This window comes from Oncorhynchus clarkii, chromosome 2, assembly GCF_045791955.1.
Source record: "Oncorhynchus clarkii lewisi isolate Uvic-CL-2024 chromosome 2, UVic_Ocla_1.0, whole genome shotgun sequence".
Classification (NCBI taxonomy): Eukaryota; Metazoa; Chordata; class Actinopteri; order Salmoniformes; family Salmonidae; genus Oncorhynchus; species Oncorhynchus clarkii.
The window spans coordinates 8,388,333-8,411,232 of NC_092148.1; the positions used below are offsets into that span (position 1 = coordinate 8,388,333).

General features: G+C 45.8%; 2 protein-coding genes across 2 annotated transcripts; both read right to left on the reverse strand.

The window, feature by feature from the left end:
* Window positions 1–1,116: 1,116 nt before the first annotated feature.
* LOC139379054 (DNA repair and recombination protein RAD54B-like) lies at window positions 1,117–22,494 on the reverse strand. Its single transcript, XM_071121800.1, has 14 exons — window positions 22,327–22,494; window positions 20,439–20,634; window positions 6,251–6,472; window positions 5,757–6,056; window positions 5,481–5,643; window positions 5,122–5,347; window positions 4,845–4,931; window positions 4,571–4,691; window positions 4,351–4,490; window positions 3,914–4,204; window positions 3,682–3,845; window positions 2,612–2,873; window positions 2,153–2,417; window positions 1,117–1,506 (listed from the first exon to the last, which is right to left on the reverse strand). The coding sequence occupies exons 1-14, from the start codon at window positions 22,492–22,494 to the stop codon at window positions 1,286–1,288; spliced, it is 2,826 nt and encodes a 941-aa protein (XP_070977901.1). The 3' UTR covers window positions 1,117–1,285.
* LOC139420437 (fibrinogen silencer-binding protein-like) lies at window positions 11,477–15,793 on the reverse strand. The gene is made up of 2 exons (XM_071170576.1): window positions 15,069–15,793; window positions 11,477–12,298 (listed from the first exon to the last, which is right to left on the reverse strand). Exons 1-2 carry the CDS (start codon window positions 15,482–15,484, stop codon window positions 11,728–11,730), a joined length of 987 nt encoding a protein of 328 aa, XP_071026677.1. The 5' UTR covers window positions 15,485–15,793; the 3' UTR covers window positions 11,477–11,727.
* Window positions 22,495–22,900: the final 406 nt, after the last annotated feature.

A 22,900-nucleotide genomic window follows, 5' to 3' on the forward strand; every position in this document is an offset into this window, starting at 1 on the left:
GCTCTCCATCTCTACCAGTAGTATCTACAGTACTGAGGCTCTCCATCTCTACCAGTAGTATCTACAGTACTGAGGCTCTCCATCTCTACCAGTAGTAACCACAGTACTGAGGCTCTCCATCCCTACCAGTAGTAATTACAGTACTGAGGCTCCATCTCTACCAGTAGTAACTACAGTACTGAGGCTCCATCTCTACCAGTAGTAACTACAGTACTGAGGCTCTCCATCCTTACCAGTAGTAATTACAGTACTGAGGCTACATCTCTACCAGTAGTAACTACAGTACTGAGGCTCCATCTCTACCAGTAGTAACTACAGTACTGAGGCTCCATCTCTACCAGTAGTAACTACAGTACTGAGGCTCCATCTCTACCAGTAGTAACTACAGTACTGAGGCTCCATCTCTACCAGTAGTAACTACAGTACTGAGGCCCCATCTCTACCAGTAGTAACTACAGTACTGAGGCTCCATCTCTACCAGTAGTAACTACAGTACTGAGGCTCCATCTCTACCAGTAGTAACTACAGTACTGAGGCCCCATCTCTACCAGTAGTAACTACAGTACTGAGGCTGGCTCTCCCAGGGTGGTGGCATGTGTTCACATTCCCTTCATGCCAGCCTTGCTGTGTGTGTGGTTCTGGACTATAACTCAGATAATATAAACCTTTATGAAACAGTTGAAGACAGTGGAAACACACACTTTGCCAATAATGAAACAGTTGACATGGACACTCATTCAGCTGGATACCTCTCATTCCAGAAGTAATTTCCACTTCTCCATCCCTAAAAGTCAAACACAGGTTTTAATGGAGTGTGTTTAATTCATCTGCAGTGTTTGATACATTTGCAGTGTTTAGATACTACTGCACTGTTGGAGCTAGGAACACAAGCATTTCACTACACCTGCAAAACATGTGTGTGAACAACACAATTTGATTTGATTAATTTGCAGTGTTTGATTCATGTAAGTAAGCGTTTCACGGTCAGGTCTACTACACCTGTGGTATTCGGCGCATGTCACAAATAACATTTGATTTGATCTGCAGTGTTTGATTCATCTGCAGTGTTTGATTCATCTTGTTATTTCTGCAACAGAAAAAAATACTGATGGAATACACAGTATAACGTAGCAGTTTATTTCATAATTTCCACATTCTCTTCTATCAAAATGTAAAAACAGTAGAGAATATAAAGAAAGAATAACATAGTCCAATGTTTCTCAGAAAGGGACACTTCTTAGGTCTCTGCATGAGGTCATTTGTGGAAAGCCTGTGTGTGTGTGTGTTATTGAGTGATGTGTGAGATGGTGGACTGGAAGGCGAAAGAGATGTGGGTTCGTGCATGGTCCAGGTAAGCATCTCTGAAGGTGTGTGTGTCCCCTACGAAGTGTCTCCACTGCATCAGCTCTGACATGCTCAGATGCTTCTGCCCCGCCCCACCACGGTCACCTTGACGACCCAGCTGGCACGGCCTATCAGACGCAGGTGCCTCATCCTCTCCTTCTTCTATAATAAACACAAGAAACACATTAAATAAAAACACAAGCAGACAACGGGTGTGATTATACACTGCTCAAAAAAATAAAGGGAACACTTAAACAACACAATGTAACTCCAAGTCAATCACACTTCTGCGGTCCTGCTGCTGGGTTGTTGCCCTCCTACGGCCTCCTCCACGTCTCCTGATGTACTGGCCTGTCTCCTGGTAGCGCCTCCATGCTCTGGACACTACGCTGACAGACACAGCAAACCTTCTTGCCACAGCTCGCATTGATGTGCCATCCTGGATGAGCTGAACTACCTAAGCCACTTGTGTGGGTTGTAGACTCCGTCTCATGCTACCACTAGAGTGAAAACACCGCCAGCATTCAAAAGTGACCAAAACATCAGCCAGGAAGCAGAGGAACTGAGAAGTGGTCTGTGGTCACCACCTGCAGAACCACTCTTATTGGGGGTGTCTTGCTAATTGCCTATAATTTCCACCTGTTGTCTATTCCATTTGCACAACAGCATGTGAAATGTATTGTCAATCAGTGTTGCTTCCTAAGTGAACAGTTTGATTTCACAGAAGTGTGATTGACTTGGAGTTACATTGTGTTGTTTAAGTGTTCCCTTTATTTTTTTGAGCAGTGTATATATATATATATATTACCCGGGGCTGATCCGTCCATACTGCAGCTGCAGTGTAGCAGGTCGTGAGTGAGACAGGGTGTGTCCGTCAGACTGAAGAGATCTCGCAGCTCATTGGAGGAGAAGCTGGTGTGCTCAGCCCCTTTCCCCAAGTCCACCACTGTCCCAGAAAGCCCCTGTTTGGACACCTGCCTCTGGAAGATACGCTCCTCTATGGTACCTGCAGTGAGCAGGCGGTAGATGTGAACAGTCTTCTTCTGTCCGTCTCTCCACACTCGTGACATTGCCTGGAGGGGGACAGACACACAGACAGACACACACACATCAGCCCAACTATCACATCAGGAGGAAGGCCTCTTCCCCGTCCTCACTCCTCCAAGAGCATAGCAGGTACTGACCGACCAGTAACCAGTGTAAATGTGTGTTTCAGATGTGAACGAAACATACACTAATGCTGGTGAGTGAGAGTGTGTGTGTGTACCTGTATATCGTTGGCAGGGTTCCAGTCGATGTCGTATAGGACCAGGTGGGAGGCGCCGATCAGGTTAAGCCCCAACCCTCCGGCTTTAGAACTCAGGAGGAAGAGGAAGTGGGCGGAGTGAGGGCTGTTGAAGTTGTCCACCAATCGCTGCCTCTGGATGGTGGGGGTGTTGCCGTCCAGGCGACAGTAGGTATAGCCCAGGTGGACACACAGGTCCTGGAGTAGGTCTAACGTCTGAGTGTAGTTGGACACCAACACCACCCTGTACACACACACATATTCACACACACAGGATCAAGATGGTCAAGATCATCTCACGGTTATGTGCCAGAGTATGAGTGGGTCAACCATAGAATTAGAATACTAGACTGGACAAGAACCTTCTTATGATGGTCAGGGAGCCATGTTGGTCAGGGAGTTCTGTGATAAGATATTGTGCTGTGATAAGATATTGTATAAAGTAATGCATTTTAAGAATTTATCTGCCGTGTGTTTGTTAGCCAGACAGTTTTAGAGGAATGATATATAAATGTTTCTAATTAACTGCCAACATTCCATTGAAACAACACAGTCAATCCACAGCCAGACACTGGCTGACATCAGTTGACGATGGGACTGAGACAAGTTGTAAATGCAACAAGTACTGACATTGTATCATATAACTAAAATGTTGACATTTATGGTCTGTTCACATATATTTATACAGAGGCTATTTATACAGAAAATGTGTATAAAATCCATATACATTGTATTTATAATTATATGACAATATTTTAGGTTGACAATAATTCTATTACACAATTTCTGATATCACATGCTTTGGTTTTATTTTCCTCTATAAGAAACATCTGGATTCTGCCTGTATGGCCATTCATTCCAATTAGACAGGTTTGGATTTCTCCCTGGCCAATATGGCTGACATTTTCACTCCATTCTGGAACTTTGAGGGTTTATGACAGCCCATCTAGTAATTTAATAGGATCCCTATGGTGTCAACAAACCAATGCCAGTGTGCCTGGATCCCTGGACACACTTCATACTAACACGCACACACATACACACACACCTACCTGTCAGTAGGGCTGAGGTGGTGAATAGTGGTCAGAAGGTCAGACAGGACCAGTAGTTTCCCTGAGTCAGCTGTACTGAAGCCCCCAGAAGAGTAAGACTCTGGAAAGACACCTCTTAGCCCTTCATACAGAGAACCCTCTGCTGAGCCGCCATCAGAACGCTCCTGGAACACACACACAATCATCATCATCCTCATTGTTGTCATCATCATCGTGTCTTTGTGTGTCATACCTGTACAGTGGAGTAGAGCAGTCCTGGGTGGTTGCAGAGCTTTTTCAGGGCGGTGATGCAGGCGAGGTGTGTGTGAGTCTGTGTCGACCCCTGTAGACAGGCTCGGATGACACGGTGCGAGAGGAGAGCCTGGTACAGCTCCCGCTGCAAGGGGGAGGGGCTACAGAACACTGTCCAATCAAGACGAGGCGGCAGGTAGCGGTTGATGATCTCCTGGGTCCGCCTCAGAATAAAGAGACCAGTCAGACGAGAGAGCTCAGCCGCTCGCTCCTCCCCCAAAACTCTCTCCTCCTACAGGGAGAGATATAGAGAAGGAATGAAGGGAGAGAAAGAGATGGGGACAGTACCTCAGTGCAAGAGGGCTGTTGTGAGCGTACAATAGAGAGATAGTGTAGAGGTATAGAGACAGATATAGAGAGTGTAGATGGGTAATGTACCTCAGTGCAGATGGGCTGTCGGGAGCAGAGGATTGGCTCCTCGTACACCTTCCTGTAGGCAGCAGACGACCCCAGAATGCCCGGGTTCACAAACTCTATGATGGCATAGAACTCCTGCAGGTCATTCTGGACAGGAGTACCTACAGTACAGCAAACACAATAGATGTGAAAACACTAGGAGAAAGTAAAAGGTCAATAAAACAGAGGGCTGTGTGTGTACCTGTCAGAATAACTCTGCGTGTACAGCTGAGACCGCTGAGGGCAGAGGAAGTCTTGATGCTGCTGTTCTTCAACCTGTGACCCTCATCACAGATCACCAGCCCAAACTCCAGCTTCTGTACCTACACAACACACACACACACAACGTTATAATGTCCCATGAGTGTATCATCCATCGTACTCCTAATCTGTGTCATTTAGGAGTTGAGGTGTAATTCAACAGTGTTGTAACAGTGGTACTTCCCACCCCTGTTAGCTGCTGTGAACCAACTCACCACTTCCAGAGAGCGAAGCAGCATCTCATAGCTGATCACTAATACACTGTGGAGAGGAGACGCTGCAAACAGCTCCACCCTGTGGTCCTAATGACCAACACAACACGGAACACACACACACACATCACCATATGGATCAGAAACAGCACTACAGGGAAACACACTCCCCCTCTTCCTCCTCCTCCATACACACCCCTACCTGGTTAACAGTGTAGACGCTGATCAAACACACCCCTTACCTGGTTAACAGCATAGACGCTGATCAAACAACCCCTACCTGGTTAACAGTGTAGACGTTGATCCTCTCACGGCCAAGCCACTTCTTAAACTCCGCCCCCCAGTTCTGCACCAGGCTGCCAGGGGCAACCACCAGCACAAGCTTAGCAACCGGCTTCCCGCCGTATGGGCCCTGCTTTAGCAGCGTCCATGTCAAAGCCACGCTCTGGAGGGTCTTACCCAGACCCATCTCATCTGCCAGGATAGCACCGTACCTAGATGTAGCCCTGACACACACACACACACATATTCAATCAAAGTAAATAAATAGCAGCCCCAGCACAGAGCCTTGTGGAACACAACATTACATTTTGGAGTGATCAGAGGATTCATCATGAGCAGACACACATCTCCTATTACCTCATCCCCATGACACACTCGTAGAGGAACAGCAGGCCGTCTCGCTGGTGGGGTCGGAGGTGAGTGGTCAAGTAGGGGTCAACCACCACGTCCACCAGTGGGAGGCCTGCCTTGTTATACGTCCACTGGTGATTGGTTGAGGGCCGGGGCATGACAATGGCTCCTACACACACCATTAGAGAGATGATGAGTGTGGTGTGTTTGAAGATTGTGAGAATGTGTAACTTTATGTGTGTGTGTGATGAGAGAGAGTGTACTGTATGTCTGTGTATTTACCTGGTGCTAGAGGGTCATGACGTGGTTTACAGGGCCCCTCCTCCTGAGGCTTGGCCACTCCCCTATCAGTCTCTCCGCCCAATAGCGTCGGACGGCAGAACGGTTTGGAAGCCGGGCGTTGTGAGGGGGGAGGAGCTGATATCTTAGGCTCCTCCTTCTCCACATGGACGTCAAGGAAACAGCGGCCCTTATTGTAGTCCAGCTCTGATACGAGTCCCATCACCTCCACCTGTTTGGCTCCTATCATCAAGGTCTCTCCTTCACCCAGCGATGCCAGCTCTGATACCTTATAGCCACTACCTACACACACAATCTGAATCAGTCTCCGATGCACTTGGAAAATAACCCTATCAGGGCCGCCCCCCGGGCCACAGAGTAGCCCTAGTTCTGGACTAAAATCACTTTCAAATCAGAATTCTCCATTGAGCATGATTTTTAGTCAAGGACTATGTTTAATCTGTGTTTGGGGAAACCTAAAATGTTCACACACTCACCTTTGCCGATGTCCTTGCCCTCCATGTCTTTAAGCGTGGCGGTACGCCCTCGTGTCACCAGGACAGCGTCTCCCTGCCAGCGTTTGTGTTTCCTCCCACTGGCCTTACACCACATCACACTGAAGTACCGCGGCCCGTCAGGACCAGCACCGCTACCAGACCCTGCCCCGACACCAACTGGACCACAGCCACCTGCCGGACTCTGTGAGGAACATCGGAAATCTGAAACCCAGAAAACATCAACACTAATAATCAGAGCATTAACACACACATTACTGCTCACACAAACAGCAGCCTGCAAACTCTAAATATACTGGAACAAACACCAGGAGACAAGTAGCTCAACTCTAAATATACTGGAACAAACACCAGGAGACAAGTAGCTCAACTCTCACACAAACAGCAGCCTGCAAACTCTAAATATACTGGAACAAACACCAGGAGACAAGTAGCTCAACTCTCACACAAACAGCAGCCTGCAAACTCTAAATATACTGGAACAAACACCAGGAGACAAGTAGCTCAACTCTCACACAAACAGCAGCCTGCAAACTCTAAATATACTGGAACAAACACCAGGAGACAAGTAGCTCAACTCTCACACAAACAGCAGCCTGCAAACTCTAAATATACTGGAACAAACACCAGGAGACAAGTAGCTCAACTCTCACACAAACAGCAGCCTGCAAACTCTAAATATACTGGAACAAACACCAGGAGACAAGTAGCTCAACTCTCACACAAACAGCAGCCTGCAAACTCTAAATATACTGGAACAAACACCAGGAGACAAGTAGCTCAACTCTCACACAAACAGCAGCCTGCAAACTCTAAATATACTGGAACAAACACCAGGAGACAAGTAGCTCAACTCTAAATATAGTGGAACAAACACCAGGAGACAAGTAGCTCAACTCTAAATATACTGGAACAAACACCAGGAGACAAGTAGCTCAACTCTAAATATACTGGAACAAACACCAGGAGACAAGTAGCTCAACTCTAAATATACTGGAACAAACACCAGGAGACAAGTAGCTCAACTCTAAATATACTGGAACAAACACCAGGAGACAAGTAGCTCAACTCTAAATATACTGGAACAAACACCAGGAGACAAGTAGCTCAACTCTAAATATACTGGAACAAACACCAGGAGACAAGTAGCTCAACTCTAAATATACTGGAACAAACACCAGGAGACAAGTAGCTCAACTCTAAATATACTGGAACAAACACCAGGAGACAAGTAGCTCAACTCTAAATATACTGGAACAAACACCAGTGGAGACAAGTAGCTCAACTCTAAATATACTGGAACAAACACCAGGAGACAAGTAGCTCAACTCTAAATATACTGGAACAAACACCAGGAGACAAGTAGCTCAACTCTAAATATACTGGAACAAACACCAGGAGACAAGTAGCTCAACTCTAAATATACTGGAACAAACACCAGGAGACAAGTAGCTCAACTCTAAATATACTGGAACAAACACCAGGAGACAAGTAGCTCAACTCTAAATATACTGGAACAAACACCAGTGGAGACAAGTAGCTCAACTCTAAATATACTGGAACAAACACCAGGAGACAAGTAGCTCAACTCTAAATATACTGGAACAAACACCAGTGGAGACAAGTAGCTCAACTCTAAATATACTGGAACAAACACCAGGAGACAAGTAGCTCAACTCTAAATATACTGGAACAAACACCAGGAGACAAGTAGCTCAACTCTAAATATACTGGAACAAACACCAGGAGACAAGTAGCTCAACTCTAAATATACTGGAACAAACACCAGTGGAGACAAGTAGCTCAACTCTAAATATACTGGAACAAACACCAGGAGACAAGTAGCTCAACTCTAAATATACTGGAACAAACACCAGGAGACAAGTAGCTCAACTCTAAATATACTGGAACAAACACCAGGAGACAAGTAGCTCAACTCTAAATATACTGGAACAAACACCAGGAGACAAGTAGCTCAACTCTTTTTCAGTACAAGATACTGATTGGTCTTTTACATAAGATTAAGCAGGAAGGTATGAAAGCGTGAATTCCTATTTTAAATGTATGTAGTTCTGTCCATTAATGTTCAGTATTATGTCATGTTTCATGTGGAACCAGGAAGAGTATCTGCTGTTTCAGCAGCAGCTAATGGGGCTCCTAATATTAAAATACTACACCCTGAACCAAGGATTTGAATTGCTTTTTAAAATACATTTGTTTTCAATTCTGTTATTGACAGCAGCAACATACAATTTAGGAAAGTGTGAATTGCGTGTACACAAATTTCAAATTATGATTCACTAAGGTTTTCAGCAAGATCTGCTGAGTGGCAGTTCACATGTTCACCAGCAGAGGTTGCTACTTCACTGAGGCCTCCACTCTACTTGCAGCCTGGGACTTTCCTACAGTGCCCATGCCCAGGATGAGACATCAGCCCTGGGCCGCAAGAGGCTGTCCAAGCCATTTCACTATATTTATCTCTATAGAGGGTCTCCCTTGCCTTACAGAGAAACATTTAATCCAGTTTCTTCTAAAATATTACCATATTAGGACTGTATAGTCACTGTAGTTGTTAAGCATCACTGCATCTGTGCTTTACCTCACTTCTTCACTGGTGTAACAGTTACCTGCAGACAGGGTCTGAACTAAACATTCACTCTTACACGTAGCAGGCTTACAGTGAAGATAAATTCATATTGAGTCCAGACCGAAGGGGAAAGGTGAGGAGAGATATATGGGGGCGAGGGGCTAAAGAAGAGGGGAAGGGAGAGGGATAGAGAAGGGGAGGTTGGAGAAGGGAAGAGAGAGGGATAGAGAAGGGGAGGTTGGAGAAGGGAAGAGAGAGGGATAGAGAAGGGGAGGTTGGAGAAGGGAAGAGAGAGGGATAGAGAAGGGGGGGTTGGAGAAGGGAAGAGAGAGGGATAGAGAAGGGGAGGTTGGAGAAGGGAAGAGAGGGATAGAGAAGGGGAGGTTGGAGAAGGGAAGAGGAAGATGATAAAGCACAAAACCAAACTAGAAAAACTATTTTAATAGAAAACAATGAAACCACAGATCTGAACAACAAACACTGAACATCACACCACTGTAACAGCAACACCCCCTTCTAAAACCCCCTCATCACCTATCACCTTCCCTCCTAATGGGATGGTAAAGCAACACAGGGTTTTGAACCAAATGAAACCAGTCAAAATAGTACCCGTTAGTACCCGAAACCAGTGATAGGAGCGCCTCTCGTCTGACAAAAGCAGAGATCTGTATTGTCTTTAGCTCCAGTCATAGCTCAACCGTAGTCACCACACACACTGTCCCACACGCAAACACACTGTTTAAATCCTCACTCAAAACACACACTTCCTTATGCAAATACACTGTTCAAAAGGCCCAGTGCAGTCAAAAACTAGATTTCCCTGTGTTTTATGTACAGTACCAGTCAAAAGTTTGGACACACCTACTCATTCAATGGTTTTTCTTCATTTTTACTATTTTCTACAGTGTAGAATAATAGCGAAGACATCCAAACTATGAAATGTAGACATGTAGTAACCAAACAAAGTGTTAAACAAATCTAAATATATTTTAGATTCTTAAAACATAGCCACCTTTTGCCTTGATGACAGCTTCGCACACACTTGGCATTCTCTCAACCAGCTTCATGAGGTAGTCACCTGGAAAGCATTCCCATTAACAGGTGAGCCTTGTTAAAACAATTAGTTCCTTCTTATTGTGTTTGAGGCAATCAGTTGTGTTGTGACAAGGTTGGGGTGGTATACAGAAGATATCCCTATTTGGTAAAAGACCAAGTCCATATTATGGCAAGAACAGCTCAAATAAGCAAAGAGAAACAACAGTCCATCATTACTTTAAGACATGAAGGTCAGTCAATAGGGAACATTAAGAACTTTGAAAGTTTCTTCAAGTGGAGTCGCAAAAACCATCAAGCGCTATGATGAAACTGGCTCCCATTAAGACTGCCACAGGAAATGAAGACCCAGAGTTGCCTCTGCTGCAGAGGATAAGTTCATTAGAGTTACCAGCCCAAATAAATGCTTCAGAGTTCAAGTAACAGACATCTCAATATCAACTGTTCAGAGGAGACTGCTTGAATCAGGCCTTCATGGTCTAATTGCTGCAAAAAAAACACTACTAAAGGACACCAATAAGAAGATACTTTTTTTGGACCAAGAACCACGGGAAATGGACATTAGACTGGTGGAAATCTGTCCTTTGCTCTGATGAGTCCAATTTTGAGATTTTTGGTTCCAACCGCCATGTCTTTGTGAGACGCAGAGTAGGTGAATGGATGATCTCCACATGTGTGGTTTCCACCGTGAAGCATGGAGGAGGAGGTGTGATGGTGCTTTGCTCATGACACTATCTGTGATTAATTTAGAATTTAAGGCACACTTAACCAGCATAGTTACCACAGCATTCTGCAGCGATACGCCATCCCATCTGGTTTGCGCTTAGTGGGACTATCATTAGTATTTCAACAGGACAATGACCTAAAACACACTTCCAGGCTGTGTAAGGGCTATTTGACCAAGGAGAGAGATGGTGCAGCATCAGCTGACCTGGCCTCCACAATCACCCGACCTCAACCCAATTGAGATGGTTTGGGATGAGTTGGACTTCAGAGTGGAGGAAAAGTAGCCAACAAGTAGTCAGCATTTGTGGGAACTCCTTCAAGACTTTTGGAAAAGCATTCCTCATGAAGCTGTTTGAGATAATGCCAAGAGTGTGCAAAGCTGTCATCAAGACAAAAGGGTGGCTACTTCGAAGAATATAAAATATATTTAGATTTGTTGAACACTTTAGTGCAATATGTGTTTGTTTAAAAAAAAAATCAATGTGTTATTTCATAGTTTTGATGTCTTCACTATTATTCTACAATGTAGAAAATAGTACAATTGAATTAGTAGATGTGTCTAAACTTCTGACTGGTACTGTATATTTCCACACTATGAGATTGGAATAATGTGAAATGGTGAAAACTATGATAATGCCTTTTTAGCTTGTTAGAAAAGATCGGCTGAAATTTCAGCCTATTTTGGTGGGATGGAGTTTTGGCCTGCCTGGTGACATCACCATAAATGTGTTAATAGACCAATAATAGTAGTTTGTTATCAGTTTTCCCCTCCCCACTCAGACCACTCGCAGACAATCCTAGCAAAATTCTTACTTGAGAAATTGAACTTTGCTAAAAATCTATTTTTGTCTCTTTTTGAGCATTTTAATAGAAAACAATCACAGTAATGTAATTCATTGTTACCCAGAAATGATTTGAGATTGAGAAGGCTGCATTGGACCTTGAAATCCTCCCTCAAACTCACTGTTCATCACACAAACATGATTTCTCAGGCCAAACCCCTCTTCCACACGCTAAACACAGACATAGAAACAGTTCAGAGCATCCTCCTGAGTTCCATATGGTCAGCCCAGTCAGGCCATGGGTGTGTTAGTTATAGGGGCAGTGGAAGTCCATGTCTCAGCCTGGCTGCCCTCAGTTTCTCTACTTTGATTTTTGCTCTCAGAAGCTCCTCCTCCAGTTCCTGCTTCCTCTTTAGCCCCTCCCTCTTCTCCTCCAGGTATACGCCCATCTTTCTGTGATTGGTCATGACCTGCTCGTGCTCCTCCTTGGCCAGCTGAAGGGGACGGAGCCTGTCAGGGTCACGGCGGGGGTAGTGGTCATGAAGGTAAAGGTCACGTTGCAGTGGAACGGGTGAGGTGGAGAGGGGCAGGACGACAGAGGATGGGCAGGGAGAGAGGGAGCCGTCATAACCATGGACACTGCCCAAGTCCTCATCTTCCTCCTCTGCCCCCTCTCCTCCTAGCACCACCCCCACACGCGTGGAGAGGATGGTCAGGTCTGGCGGAGGCTTCACGTCCACGTCCTGGTCCAGCCTGACCACATCCTGGTCCAGCCTGACCACATCCTGGTCCAGGTGGTGGGTAACGGGGTTTGATGGGTAGTCTGGGAGGGAGGAGCTGCTGCCAGGTTGCTCCATGGGAGAGTCATGCTTATACATCACCCTGCAGATAAACAGAATAATACAGCTTTATTACTGTCTCATTATACATCACCCTGCAGATAAACAGAATAATACATATGTATTACTGTCTCATTATACATCACCCTACAGAGAGAATATGGAATAGAATACAGCTTTATTACTACAGCCATACATGTATAAGTGGCACTAGGTGGGGGTATTGAGAGTATTCAATCAATCAAATGTATTTATCAAGCCCTTTTTACATCAGCCGATGCTGTACAGAAACCCAGCCTAAAACCCCAAACAACAAGAAATGCAGGTGTAGAAGACCGGCTGTGTAGAAACACAACCAGTCTTCGGGATGGTCAAAAACATTCTTCTTAAAACCCTTTTCATGACCATCTCATACTTTGCTAAAGAATGCATTCTCCTACTGTGGGCTAATACTTCTCCTACGTTTCAAATGTGAATTGACCAGATTGTTGACTTTCTGCCTCTTGAAAAGCGGGTTTGATAGACTCATCTCCACAACTCAAATATATTTTGAACTGGACAGAGTGAATGGGGTGTAAGGTGCTGTAAACGCGACGTGTAAGGTGCTGTAAACGCGACGTGTAAGGTGCTGTAAACGCGACGTGTAAGGTGCTGTAAACGTGACGTGTAAGGTGCTGTAAACGCGACGTGTAAGGTGCTGTAAACGTGACGTGTAAGGTGCTGTAAACGTGACGTGTAAGGTGCTGTAAACGTGACGTGTAAGGTGCTGTAAACGTGACGTGTAAGGTGCTGTAAACGTGACGTGTAAGGTGCTGTAAACGTGACGTGTAAGGTGCTGTAAACGTGACGTGTAAGGTGCTGTAAACATGACGTGTAAGGTGCTGTAAACGTGACGTGTAAGGTGCTGTAAACGTGACGTGTAAGGTGCTGTAAACATGACGTGTAAGGTGCTGTAAACGTGACGTGTAAGGTGCTGTAAACGTGACGTGTAAGGTGCTGTAAACATGACGTGTAAGGTGCTGTAAACGCGACGTGTAAGGTGCTGTAAACATGACGTGTAAGGTGCTGTAAACGTGACGTGTAAGGTGCTGTAAACGTGACGTGTAAGGTGCTGTAAACGTGACGTGTAAGGTGCTGTAAACGTGACGTGTAAGGTGCTGTAAACGTGACGTGTAAGGTGCTGTAAACGTGACGTGTAAGGTGCTGTAAACGTGACGTGTAAGGTGCTGTAAACGTGACGTGTAAGGTGCTGTAAACGTGACGTGTAAGGTGCTGTAAACGTGACGTGTAAGGTGCTGTAAACATGACGTGTAAGGTGCTGTAAACGTGACGTGTAAGGTGCTGTAAACGTGACGTGTAAGGTGCTGTAAACATGACGTGTAAGGTGCTGTAAACGTGACGTGTAAGGTGCTGTAAACGTGACGTGTAAGGTGCTGTAAACATGACGTGTAAGGTGCTGTAAACATGACGTGTAAGGTGCTGTAAACATGACGTGTAAGGTGCTGTAAACATGACGTGTAAGGTGCTGTAAACATGACGTGTAAGGTGCTGTAAACATGACGTGTAAGGTGCTGTAAACGCGACGTGTAAGGTGCTGTAAACGCGACGTGTAAGGTGCTGTAAACGCACATTTTGTTTGTTGTCTTAGTTAAAGCTGGAACTATCATATAATAATAAATGATACACTGAGTGTACAAAACATTAAGAACAACTGCTCTTTCCATGACAGACTAACCAGGTGAATCTAGATGAAAACTATGATCCCTTATTGATGTCATTTTTTAAATCTGCCTGAAATCAGTGTAGATGAAAGGGAGGAGACAGGTTAAAGGGGGATTTTAAGCCTTGAGACAATTGAGAATGTGTGCCATTCAGAGGATGAATGGGCAAGACATAAAATGTAAGAACCTTTAAACAGGGTATGGTAGTAGGTGCCAGATGCACCTGTACGTGTCAAGAACTGCAATGCTGCTGGGTTTTTCACACTCAACAGTTTCCCGTGTGTATCAATAATGGTCCACCACCCAAAGGACATCCAGTCAACCAGACAACTATGGTCCATAATCCCTGTGGAACACCTTGTAGAGTCCATGCCCTGACGAATTGAGGCTGTTCTGAGGTCAAGAGTGTGAGCATGAGGAGTGTGTATGTGTGCATGTGTAAACTGATTGAGGTTAGCTCTGTGTTCAGTTCTACAGAGCAGCCCCTCCCTAGTAGAGTTCTACAGAGAAGCGCCTCTCCTCTAGTTACTAGTAGAGCTCTACAAAGCAACCCCTCCCCTCTCTAGTAGAGCAGCCCTCCCCTCCCCACTAGTTACTAGTAGAGCTCTACAGAGCAGCCCCTCCCCTCCAGTTACTAGTAGAGCTCTACAGAGCAGCTCCTCCCCTCTCTAGTTACTAGTAGAGCTCTACAGAGCAGCCCCTCCCCTCTCTAGTAGAACAGCCCCTCCCCTCTCCTCTCCTCTAGTTACTAGTAGAGCTCTACAGAGAAACCCCTCCCCTCCCCTCTAATTACTAGTAGAGCTCTACAGAGCAACCCCTCCCCTCCCCTCTAATTACTAGTAGAGCTCTACAGAGCAGCCCCTCCCCTCTCCTCTCCTCTAGTTACTAGTAGAGCTCTACAGAGAAACCCCTCCCCTCTCCTCTAGTTACTAGCAGAGCTCTACAGAGCAGCCCCTCCCCTCTCCTCTAGTTACTAGTAGAGCTCTACAGAGCAGCCCCTCCCCTCTAATTACTAGTATAGCAGCCCCTCACCTCTCTGAGAGCTGTACAGAGCAGCCTGTGTGTGTGTGTGTGTGTGTGTGTGTGTCTCACCTGTGCATCGTCGCTGGGTCTTTATCATGGTGGATAGCGCCATGATGGAAAAGGTGAGGTATCATCTCCATCACTCTCCTGGTTGGTTCAGATATACTTCCTCTGTACTCTGGCTGGGCGTGTCTCCGTTGCATCACTTCCTGTTTGGCCGACTCCTTCAGCCTCTTGTAGAGGGTGCGTAGGCCCTGGGCAGTGCGGGGGGGCCTGTCCCCCCCCAGGACGTTGTACTGATCAGACACTGTGTCCCAGCATTTGTTCTTGTCCACGATGACAGCGTGCTTGTTGGTGTGCTCCTCCAGGATGAGAATGTGTGGGCGGACCAGCTTCAGCAGGTCCAGTTTCTCAGACAGGGTGAAGTTGGAGGAGCGAGCCTTACCCACCATACTGGACGACATGTAGACGGACCCAGACGCCATCTTAGAACATAGCCCAGGGAACCAGAATGGACCGAGCCAGGCCTAGACACCAGCACTAACTCAACACAATATCTCGCTTATATTCCTCTCTTTCTTTTGAGATTTGGTCTGGTTCTCTACCTCCCTTTTCTTTCTGTTCTGTGATGAGGCTCAGGCTAATACTGGTTTAACTCTCACTCACTCTCTTCCTTGTCCCTCTTCTTTCTCCCCCTTCATGGATTCTCAATCAAACAGTCTAATGTCTAACGCATGTACTCTCTCTCATCCGAGGTCTTCTCTGCTCTGTGTTACACAACACACACGGGCAACAATAAGAATCAGGCTTAACTAGGCCAGCCTCGTTTAGGCCCCCGCCTACCGCGGAGGGCTTTGGGTGAATTCCTCCCAGCTTAGGCTGACGCAGGCTAAAGCCGCTTAAACCCAGCCCGACCTACTTACAGCCCGGTCTCTCTAAACCTCAAACCAGCGCTCGTTCTAAGTGCTATACACCAAATACTAACATACGGGGGGAGTGTGTGTGCTTACATGGGGAAATACCGATGAAATTGTAAAGATGCATTTTCTTTATTCTTATTTCCGTTTAACTAGAAAAGAGGAAACGGCGCTGGTTTAACCGGAGCGGTGTGCGCGCAGCGCGAGTCCGTGCGAATGCGCGATTATTTTACACAAAGGAAAATCAGAGCTGCTTCTCAAAGAGAAACACACGAATCATCCGCCGACGGGAACAACAGAATGAGGGAAAAACTAGTGAAAATCTAAAGAGAGAGGAAAAGCGGAGAAAGGAGAGACAGACAGAGGCACTAGTTGCTCTGAGAGGGAGGGGGATAGAGCGCGTGTGCTCACTGATCCCAGGCATAGCTCTAATCTGCCTCGCGCTGCCGCTGCACTACCCACGCTCATTTGCATAATGCTGGACCTGCTGCCATTAAAACATAGGCTTGTTACAGTTGGCTAGGCTTCATTCAGTGTGTGTTTGTTTCACTGAAGCCCAAGCCAGAGCATCAAATAAATCCCTGCCAGTCCTAAATGGATAGACTAAATGTCGCTCACCTTAGAAAGGCGATATCGGTTTGCTGCATTTCTAAAGCAGCATATACATGATCTTGGTTTCAGGGAAAAATTATAACCACAAATAGGTGTTAAGTGGCATAAAATATTCTCCAGTCCAGGCACACGTGAGGGTTTGCAAATAAAAAATAATTTAATTTGTAGTCAAAACTAAAATACACCAACGAATATCGGCTAAGGCCTAAATCAGGCTGACAAAAATTAACAGCTTTTTAACTGAGCCTGTGGGTCAGAGCTGGTGCTCCAATACCGTTTGCCAGACGGTAGCAGAGTAAACAGTCTATGGTTAGGGTGGCTGGAGTCTTTGGCAATTTTTCAGGCCTTCCTCTGATATAGAGGTCCTGGATGCTAGGGAGCATGGCCCCAGTGATGCACTGGGTTGCCGCACCAACCTCTGTAGTGCTTTGTGGTTAAGTTGCAGAGGGAGAGGTTCAGTCCCAGGGTCCCTAGCTTGGTGAGGAGCTTGGAGGGGGACTATGGTGTTGAACACTGAGCTGTAGTCTATGAACAGCATTGTCAGTTATTTCCCCTCCAGGTGGAAGAGGGCAGTGTGAAGTGCAAGATTGCATCATCTGTGGATCTGTTGGGATGGTATGTGAATTGGAGTGGGTTTAGGGTGTCTGTGATGATGGTGTTGATGTGTCATGACCAGCCTTGGACTTCATAATTACAGATGTGAGTGCCACAAGACTACAGTCATTTAGGCAGGTTACCTTGGAGATCTCAGAAACAGGGACAATGGTGGTCAGCTTGAAACGTGTTGACATTCCAGTCTGGGACAAGGAGAGATTGAACATTTCTGTTAAGACACTTGCCAGCTGGTCAGCGCATGCTTTGATGAACACGCTCTGGTATTCTGGCCTTGTGATTGTGAACCTGTTTAAACATTTTACTCACATCGGCTACGGAGAGCGAGAGCTCAGTCATCTGGAAAAACAGGGGCTTTCACGGAAGGCATGGAGCTCGTTTGGGAGTTCTGCATCGCTAGGCAACTCATGGCTGTTTCCCGAGGTAATCCGTTATCGTGTGCAAGCCCTGCCAAATATGACGAGCGTCGGAGCCGATGCAATAGGATTCCACCGACCTCCTATATTGTCCTTTTGCATGTTTGATGTCTTGTCGGAGGTCGCATCTTTTCCTGTCTTTTACATCAAGGACCACATTGGAAATAACCCAAAGGTTAAATCTAGACTTGGTTTCCTCTATCGTAATCACTCATCTTTCACCCAGCTGCCAAACTAACCCTGATTCAGATGACCATCCTACCCATGCTAAATTACGGAGGTGAAATGTATAGATCGGCAGGTAAAGGTACTCTCGAGCAGCTAGATGTTCTTTACCAGTCGGCCTTCAGATTTGCCAACAATGCTCCTTATAGGACACATCACGGTACTCTGTAAACTGGCAGTCTCTGTATATCCAGTGCAAGGCCCACTGGTTGATGCTTATTTATAAAACCCTCTTAGCCATCACTTGCCCCATCTGAGATACCCACTGCAACCCTACCGAGTGGTGCAGCGGTCTAAGGTACTGCATCTCAGTGCTAGAGGCGCCACTACAGAGCCTGGTTCGATCCCAGGCTGTATCACAACTGGCCGTGATCAGGAATCCCATAGGGCGGCGCACAAATTGGTCCAGTGTCGTCCGGGTTAGGGGAGGGTTTGTCCGGGGTAGGCCATCATTGTAAAATATGAATTTGTTCTTAACTGACCAGTTAAATAAAAGGTTAAATAAAACAATACAAATAACACCCATTCTGCCAGTCACATTCTGTTAACGGTCCCCAAAGCACACACATCCCTGGGTCGCTGCTCTTTTCAGTTCGCTGCAGCTAGCGACTGGAACAAGCTGCAACACACACTCAAACTGGAAAGTTTAGCCTTTTTGCCTCTTGCTAAGCCGTCATTGTAAATAAGTATACCGTGCCTTCAGAAAGTATTCAGACCCCTTGACTTTTTCCACATTTTGTTATGTTACAGCCTTAATGTCAAATTGATTAAATCACTTTTTTTCTCCTCATCAATCTACACACAATACCCCATAATGACAGCAAAAACAGGTTTTTAGAAATGTTTGCTCATTTAGATATTTATTTTACTGAAATATTACATTTACATAAGTATTCAGACCCTTTACTCAGTACTTTGTTGAAGCACCTTTGGCAGCGATTACAGCCTCAAGTCTTCTAGGGTATGACGCTACAAGCTTGGCACACCTGTATTTTTTCTCTGCAGATCCTCTCAAGCTCTGTCAGGTTAGATGGGGAACGTTGCTGCAAAGTTATTTTCAAGTCTTTCCAGAGATGTCCAATCAGGTTCAAGTCCGGGCTCTGGCTGGGCCACTAAAGGACATTCAGATACTTGTCCCAAAGTCACTGCTGCGTTGTCTTGGCTTTGTGCTTAGGGTCGTTGTCCTGTTGGAAGGTGAACCTTCACCCCAGTCTGACGTCCTGAGAGCTCTGGAGCAGGTTTTCAACAAGGACCTCTGTACTTTGCTCCGTTCACCTTTGCCTCGATCCTGACTAGTCTCCCAGTCCCTGCCGTTGAAAAACATCCCCACAGCATGATGCTGCCACCATAATTCTTCACTGGAGATGGTGCCAGGTATCTTCCAGACGTGACACTTGGCATTCAGGCCAAAGAGTTACATTTTGGTTTCATCAGATCAGAGAATCTTGTTTCTCATGGTCTGAGAATCTCTAGGTGCCTTTTGGCAAACCTCAAACGGGCTGTCATGTGCCTTTTACTGAGGAATGGCTTCCGTCTGGCCACTCTACCATAAAGGCCTGAAAGATGGTTGTCCCTCTGGAAGGTTCTCCCATCTCCACAGAGGAACACTGGCCTTTTGTCAGAGTAACCTTTGGGTTCTTGGTCACCTCCTTGACCAAGGCCCTTATCCTCCGATTGCTCAGTTTAGCCGGGTGGCCAGCTCTAGGAAGAGTCCAAACTTCTTCCATTTAAGAATGATGGAGGCCACTGTGTACTTGGAGACCTTCGCTGCTCCAGAAATGTTTTGGTACCCTTTCTCTAGATCTGTGCCTCGACACAATCCTGTCTCGGAGCTCTACGGACAATTCCTTTGACTGTGGGACCTTACATAGACAGGTGTGTGCCTTTCTAAATCATGTCCAAACAACTGAATTTACCACAGATGGACTCCCAAGTTGTAGAAACATCTCAAGGATGCTCAATGGAAACAGGATGCACCTGAGCTCAATTTCGAATCTCATAGCAAAGGTCTGAATACTTATGTAAATAAGGTATCGGTTTAAAATTTTGTATAAATTTAGAAAATGTTTGAAAAACCTGTTTTCGGTTTGTCATTATGGGGTGGGCTGAGGATTTGTTTTTATTTAATCAATTTTAGAATAAGGCTGTAACGTAACAAAGTGCGGAAAAAGTCAAGGGGTCTGAATACTTTCTGAAGGCACTGTCTGTTCTTAATTGACTTGCCTGCTTAAATAAAAAATATCCCTATTTTATGAGGCAAAATACAATTCCTACCCGTGCCTCACCATTTTGGGTCTTAAACTCAATCATTAACCTATACAAAATCCCAGCATCTTTCAAACAATGTTTCAGAATATCAGCAGTGAAATGTAAACAATATATGCTACATAGTTAATATACTGCATTTCTTATGGCACACAAAATGTTCCTGACTATTCTTACCATCATCGTTGGTTTGTAGTAACTTTGTTGCTTTATAAATCTGTGATTTTCATCACCAGGATTTCTGCTTTTGACATAGAGAGTAAATCCAAAGCTTACCAGAAGTACTGCTCCACATTTAAATGCATTAGATCTACACCAGGAATACCTGGTTTCAATGGCAACGTTTACTGTGCCACCACCACAACCCACCCCACCTCCCATGTCTGACTCACCAGCTGGGTCTCCAGTGTTCTCCTCTGTAAAGGAAGGGTCTTCAGGCTCTAGCTCGTTCTTCTTACTGTCTGCTGCACCTAGCACCCTGGCTAGAGCTCTGGACAGGCCTGGGGCTTGGGGGCTGCTCTTAGCCAGGCTGAAGGCCTTCACAGGCAGGGCAAGGGGCGGTGCAGGGGCTGAGAGGCTCCTCTGGATCTGCAAGGAAGGAGAACTGTTAGATAGGTCTGAGAAGGTCCACATGCCGCAATATGAGTGAAACCCTTTACACAGTCTTGGATGAAGTCAAATCAATTCAAAATGTTATTTGTCATATGCTTCGTAAACAACAGGTCTGGACTAACAGTGAAATGGTTACTTTACTTACTTCACACAGAGAAATAATATAAAAAACACGTAATAATAAAATATATACACAATGAGTAACGAGAAGTTGACCAAAAAAATCATTTCGTTAACTAACACCCCCTTACTAGCTCTGACTTTGCTGATAGCTACTTTCAGGAAAAATGTACTTACTATGACTGAGATGTGTGGTTGTTCCACCTAGCTATCTTAAGATGGATGCACTAACTAAGTAGCTCTGGATAAGAGTGTCTGCTAAATGACTACAATGTACATGTAAACCATTGAATTGTTTTTTTAAACTAACTATTTAGCAGTCTTATGGCTTGGGGCTAGAAGCTATTCAGGGTCCTGTTGGTGCATTGGTAGTGCTTGCCGTACGGTAGCAGAGAGAACAGTCGATGATTTGGGTGGCTGGAGTCTGAAAATGTTTCAGGCCTTCCTCTGGCTTGGCATAGAGGTCCTTGATGGCAGGGAGCTTGGCCCCAGTGATGTACTGGGTCGTACGCACTACCCTCTGTAGTGCCATGCGGTCGGATGCCAAGCAGTTGCCATACCAAGTGGTGATGCAGCCCCTCCACTACAGCCCTGTCGATATGAATGTGGGTGTGCTCGGCCCTCCGTTTCCTGTTGTCTACCATCAGCTCCTTTGTCTTGCTGACATTGAGGGAGAGGTTGTTGACTCTGACCTCCTCCCTATAGGATGTCTCATTGTTGTCGGTGATCAGGCCTATCACCGTTATGTCGTCGGCAAACTTAATGGTGTTGGAGTCGTGCGCACCCACAGTCGCGGGTGAACAGGGAGTACAGAAGTGGACTAAGCACGCACCCCTGAGGGGCCCCCATATTGAGGGTGAGCATGGCGGATGTTGTTGCCTACCCTCACCATCTGGGAGCGCCCTGACAGGAAGTCCAGGATCCAGTTGCAGAGGGAGATGTTCAGTCCCAGGGTCCTTACCTTAGTGATGAGCATGGAGGGCACTATGTTGTTAAACGCTGAGATGTAGTCAATGAACAGCCTTCTCACGTAGGTGTTCCTTTTGTCCAAGTGGGTAAGGGCAGTGTGGAGTACAATACAGATTGTGTCATCTGTGGATCTGTTGGGGAGGTATGCGAACTGGAGTGGATCCAGGGTGTCTGGGATGATGGTATTGATGTGAGCCATGACCAGCCTTTCATAGCATTTCATGACTACAGATGCTACATGGCGATAGTCATTTAGACAGGTTACCTTGGCGTTCTTGGGCACATGGTCTATGGTGGTCTGCTTGAAACATGTAGGCATTACAGACTGGGTCAGGAAGAGGTTGAAAATGTTAGTTTAGACACTTCCCAGCTGGTCAGTGCATGCTCTGAGTACGCGTCCTGGTAATCTGTCTGGCCCTGCGGCCTTGTGAATGTTAATTTGTTAAAGGTCTTACTCACATTGGCTAGAGAGAGAAGTAGCTCCAATATGACTCCTATGCTTAGTTCCTTAATTACTACAATAGTAATAGGGGTCACATTTGTGGCTAAGGATGAAAGTGAAGTGGACCGTGTGTTCACCTTGTAGAGCACGTTCCCCGTGGAGAGTTTAGGGGCCAGAGGCTCCGGTTCAAGCAGAGTACCCACCAGGGGATCAGGACGACCAGCCAGTGAGGCTCCAGGAGGGACGAACCGGGGCTTCTTCGCCATGTTACCAAAGACCTGGCTGGGGGCCCCTGAGCGACGCATCCTGTTTGTGAGTGAGGGGGTGTTAGTAACATTTGATTTAATCATTTCACATCTAGAAGAGGGCTTATGGGTAGGGGTGGCCAACCCTGAGCCCCCTGGAGAACAAGTACTAGTGGTCCTGGGTATGCAGGCTTTTGTTCCCTACTGTAACACCTTATTCAGCTAGCTAACAAGCTAATCAATGTTCTAGTAAGCAGCTGATTAGTAAAAGGCAGCTAGTTAAATAACAGATTTACATAACATAGCTATATATTACTTCAATTCAGTGTACATGGCCCTTGAATAGTTAGTTCAGATCAATGAAATGTATGGGTTTATACCAATGATGAGTTTATACACGTCATTGTTGGTTCAGATAGATACATTACGTTAACTGTTAGCTAACGTTAGTGTAGCTAGATAGCCC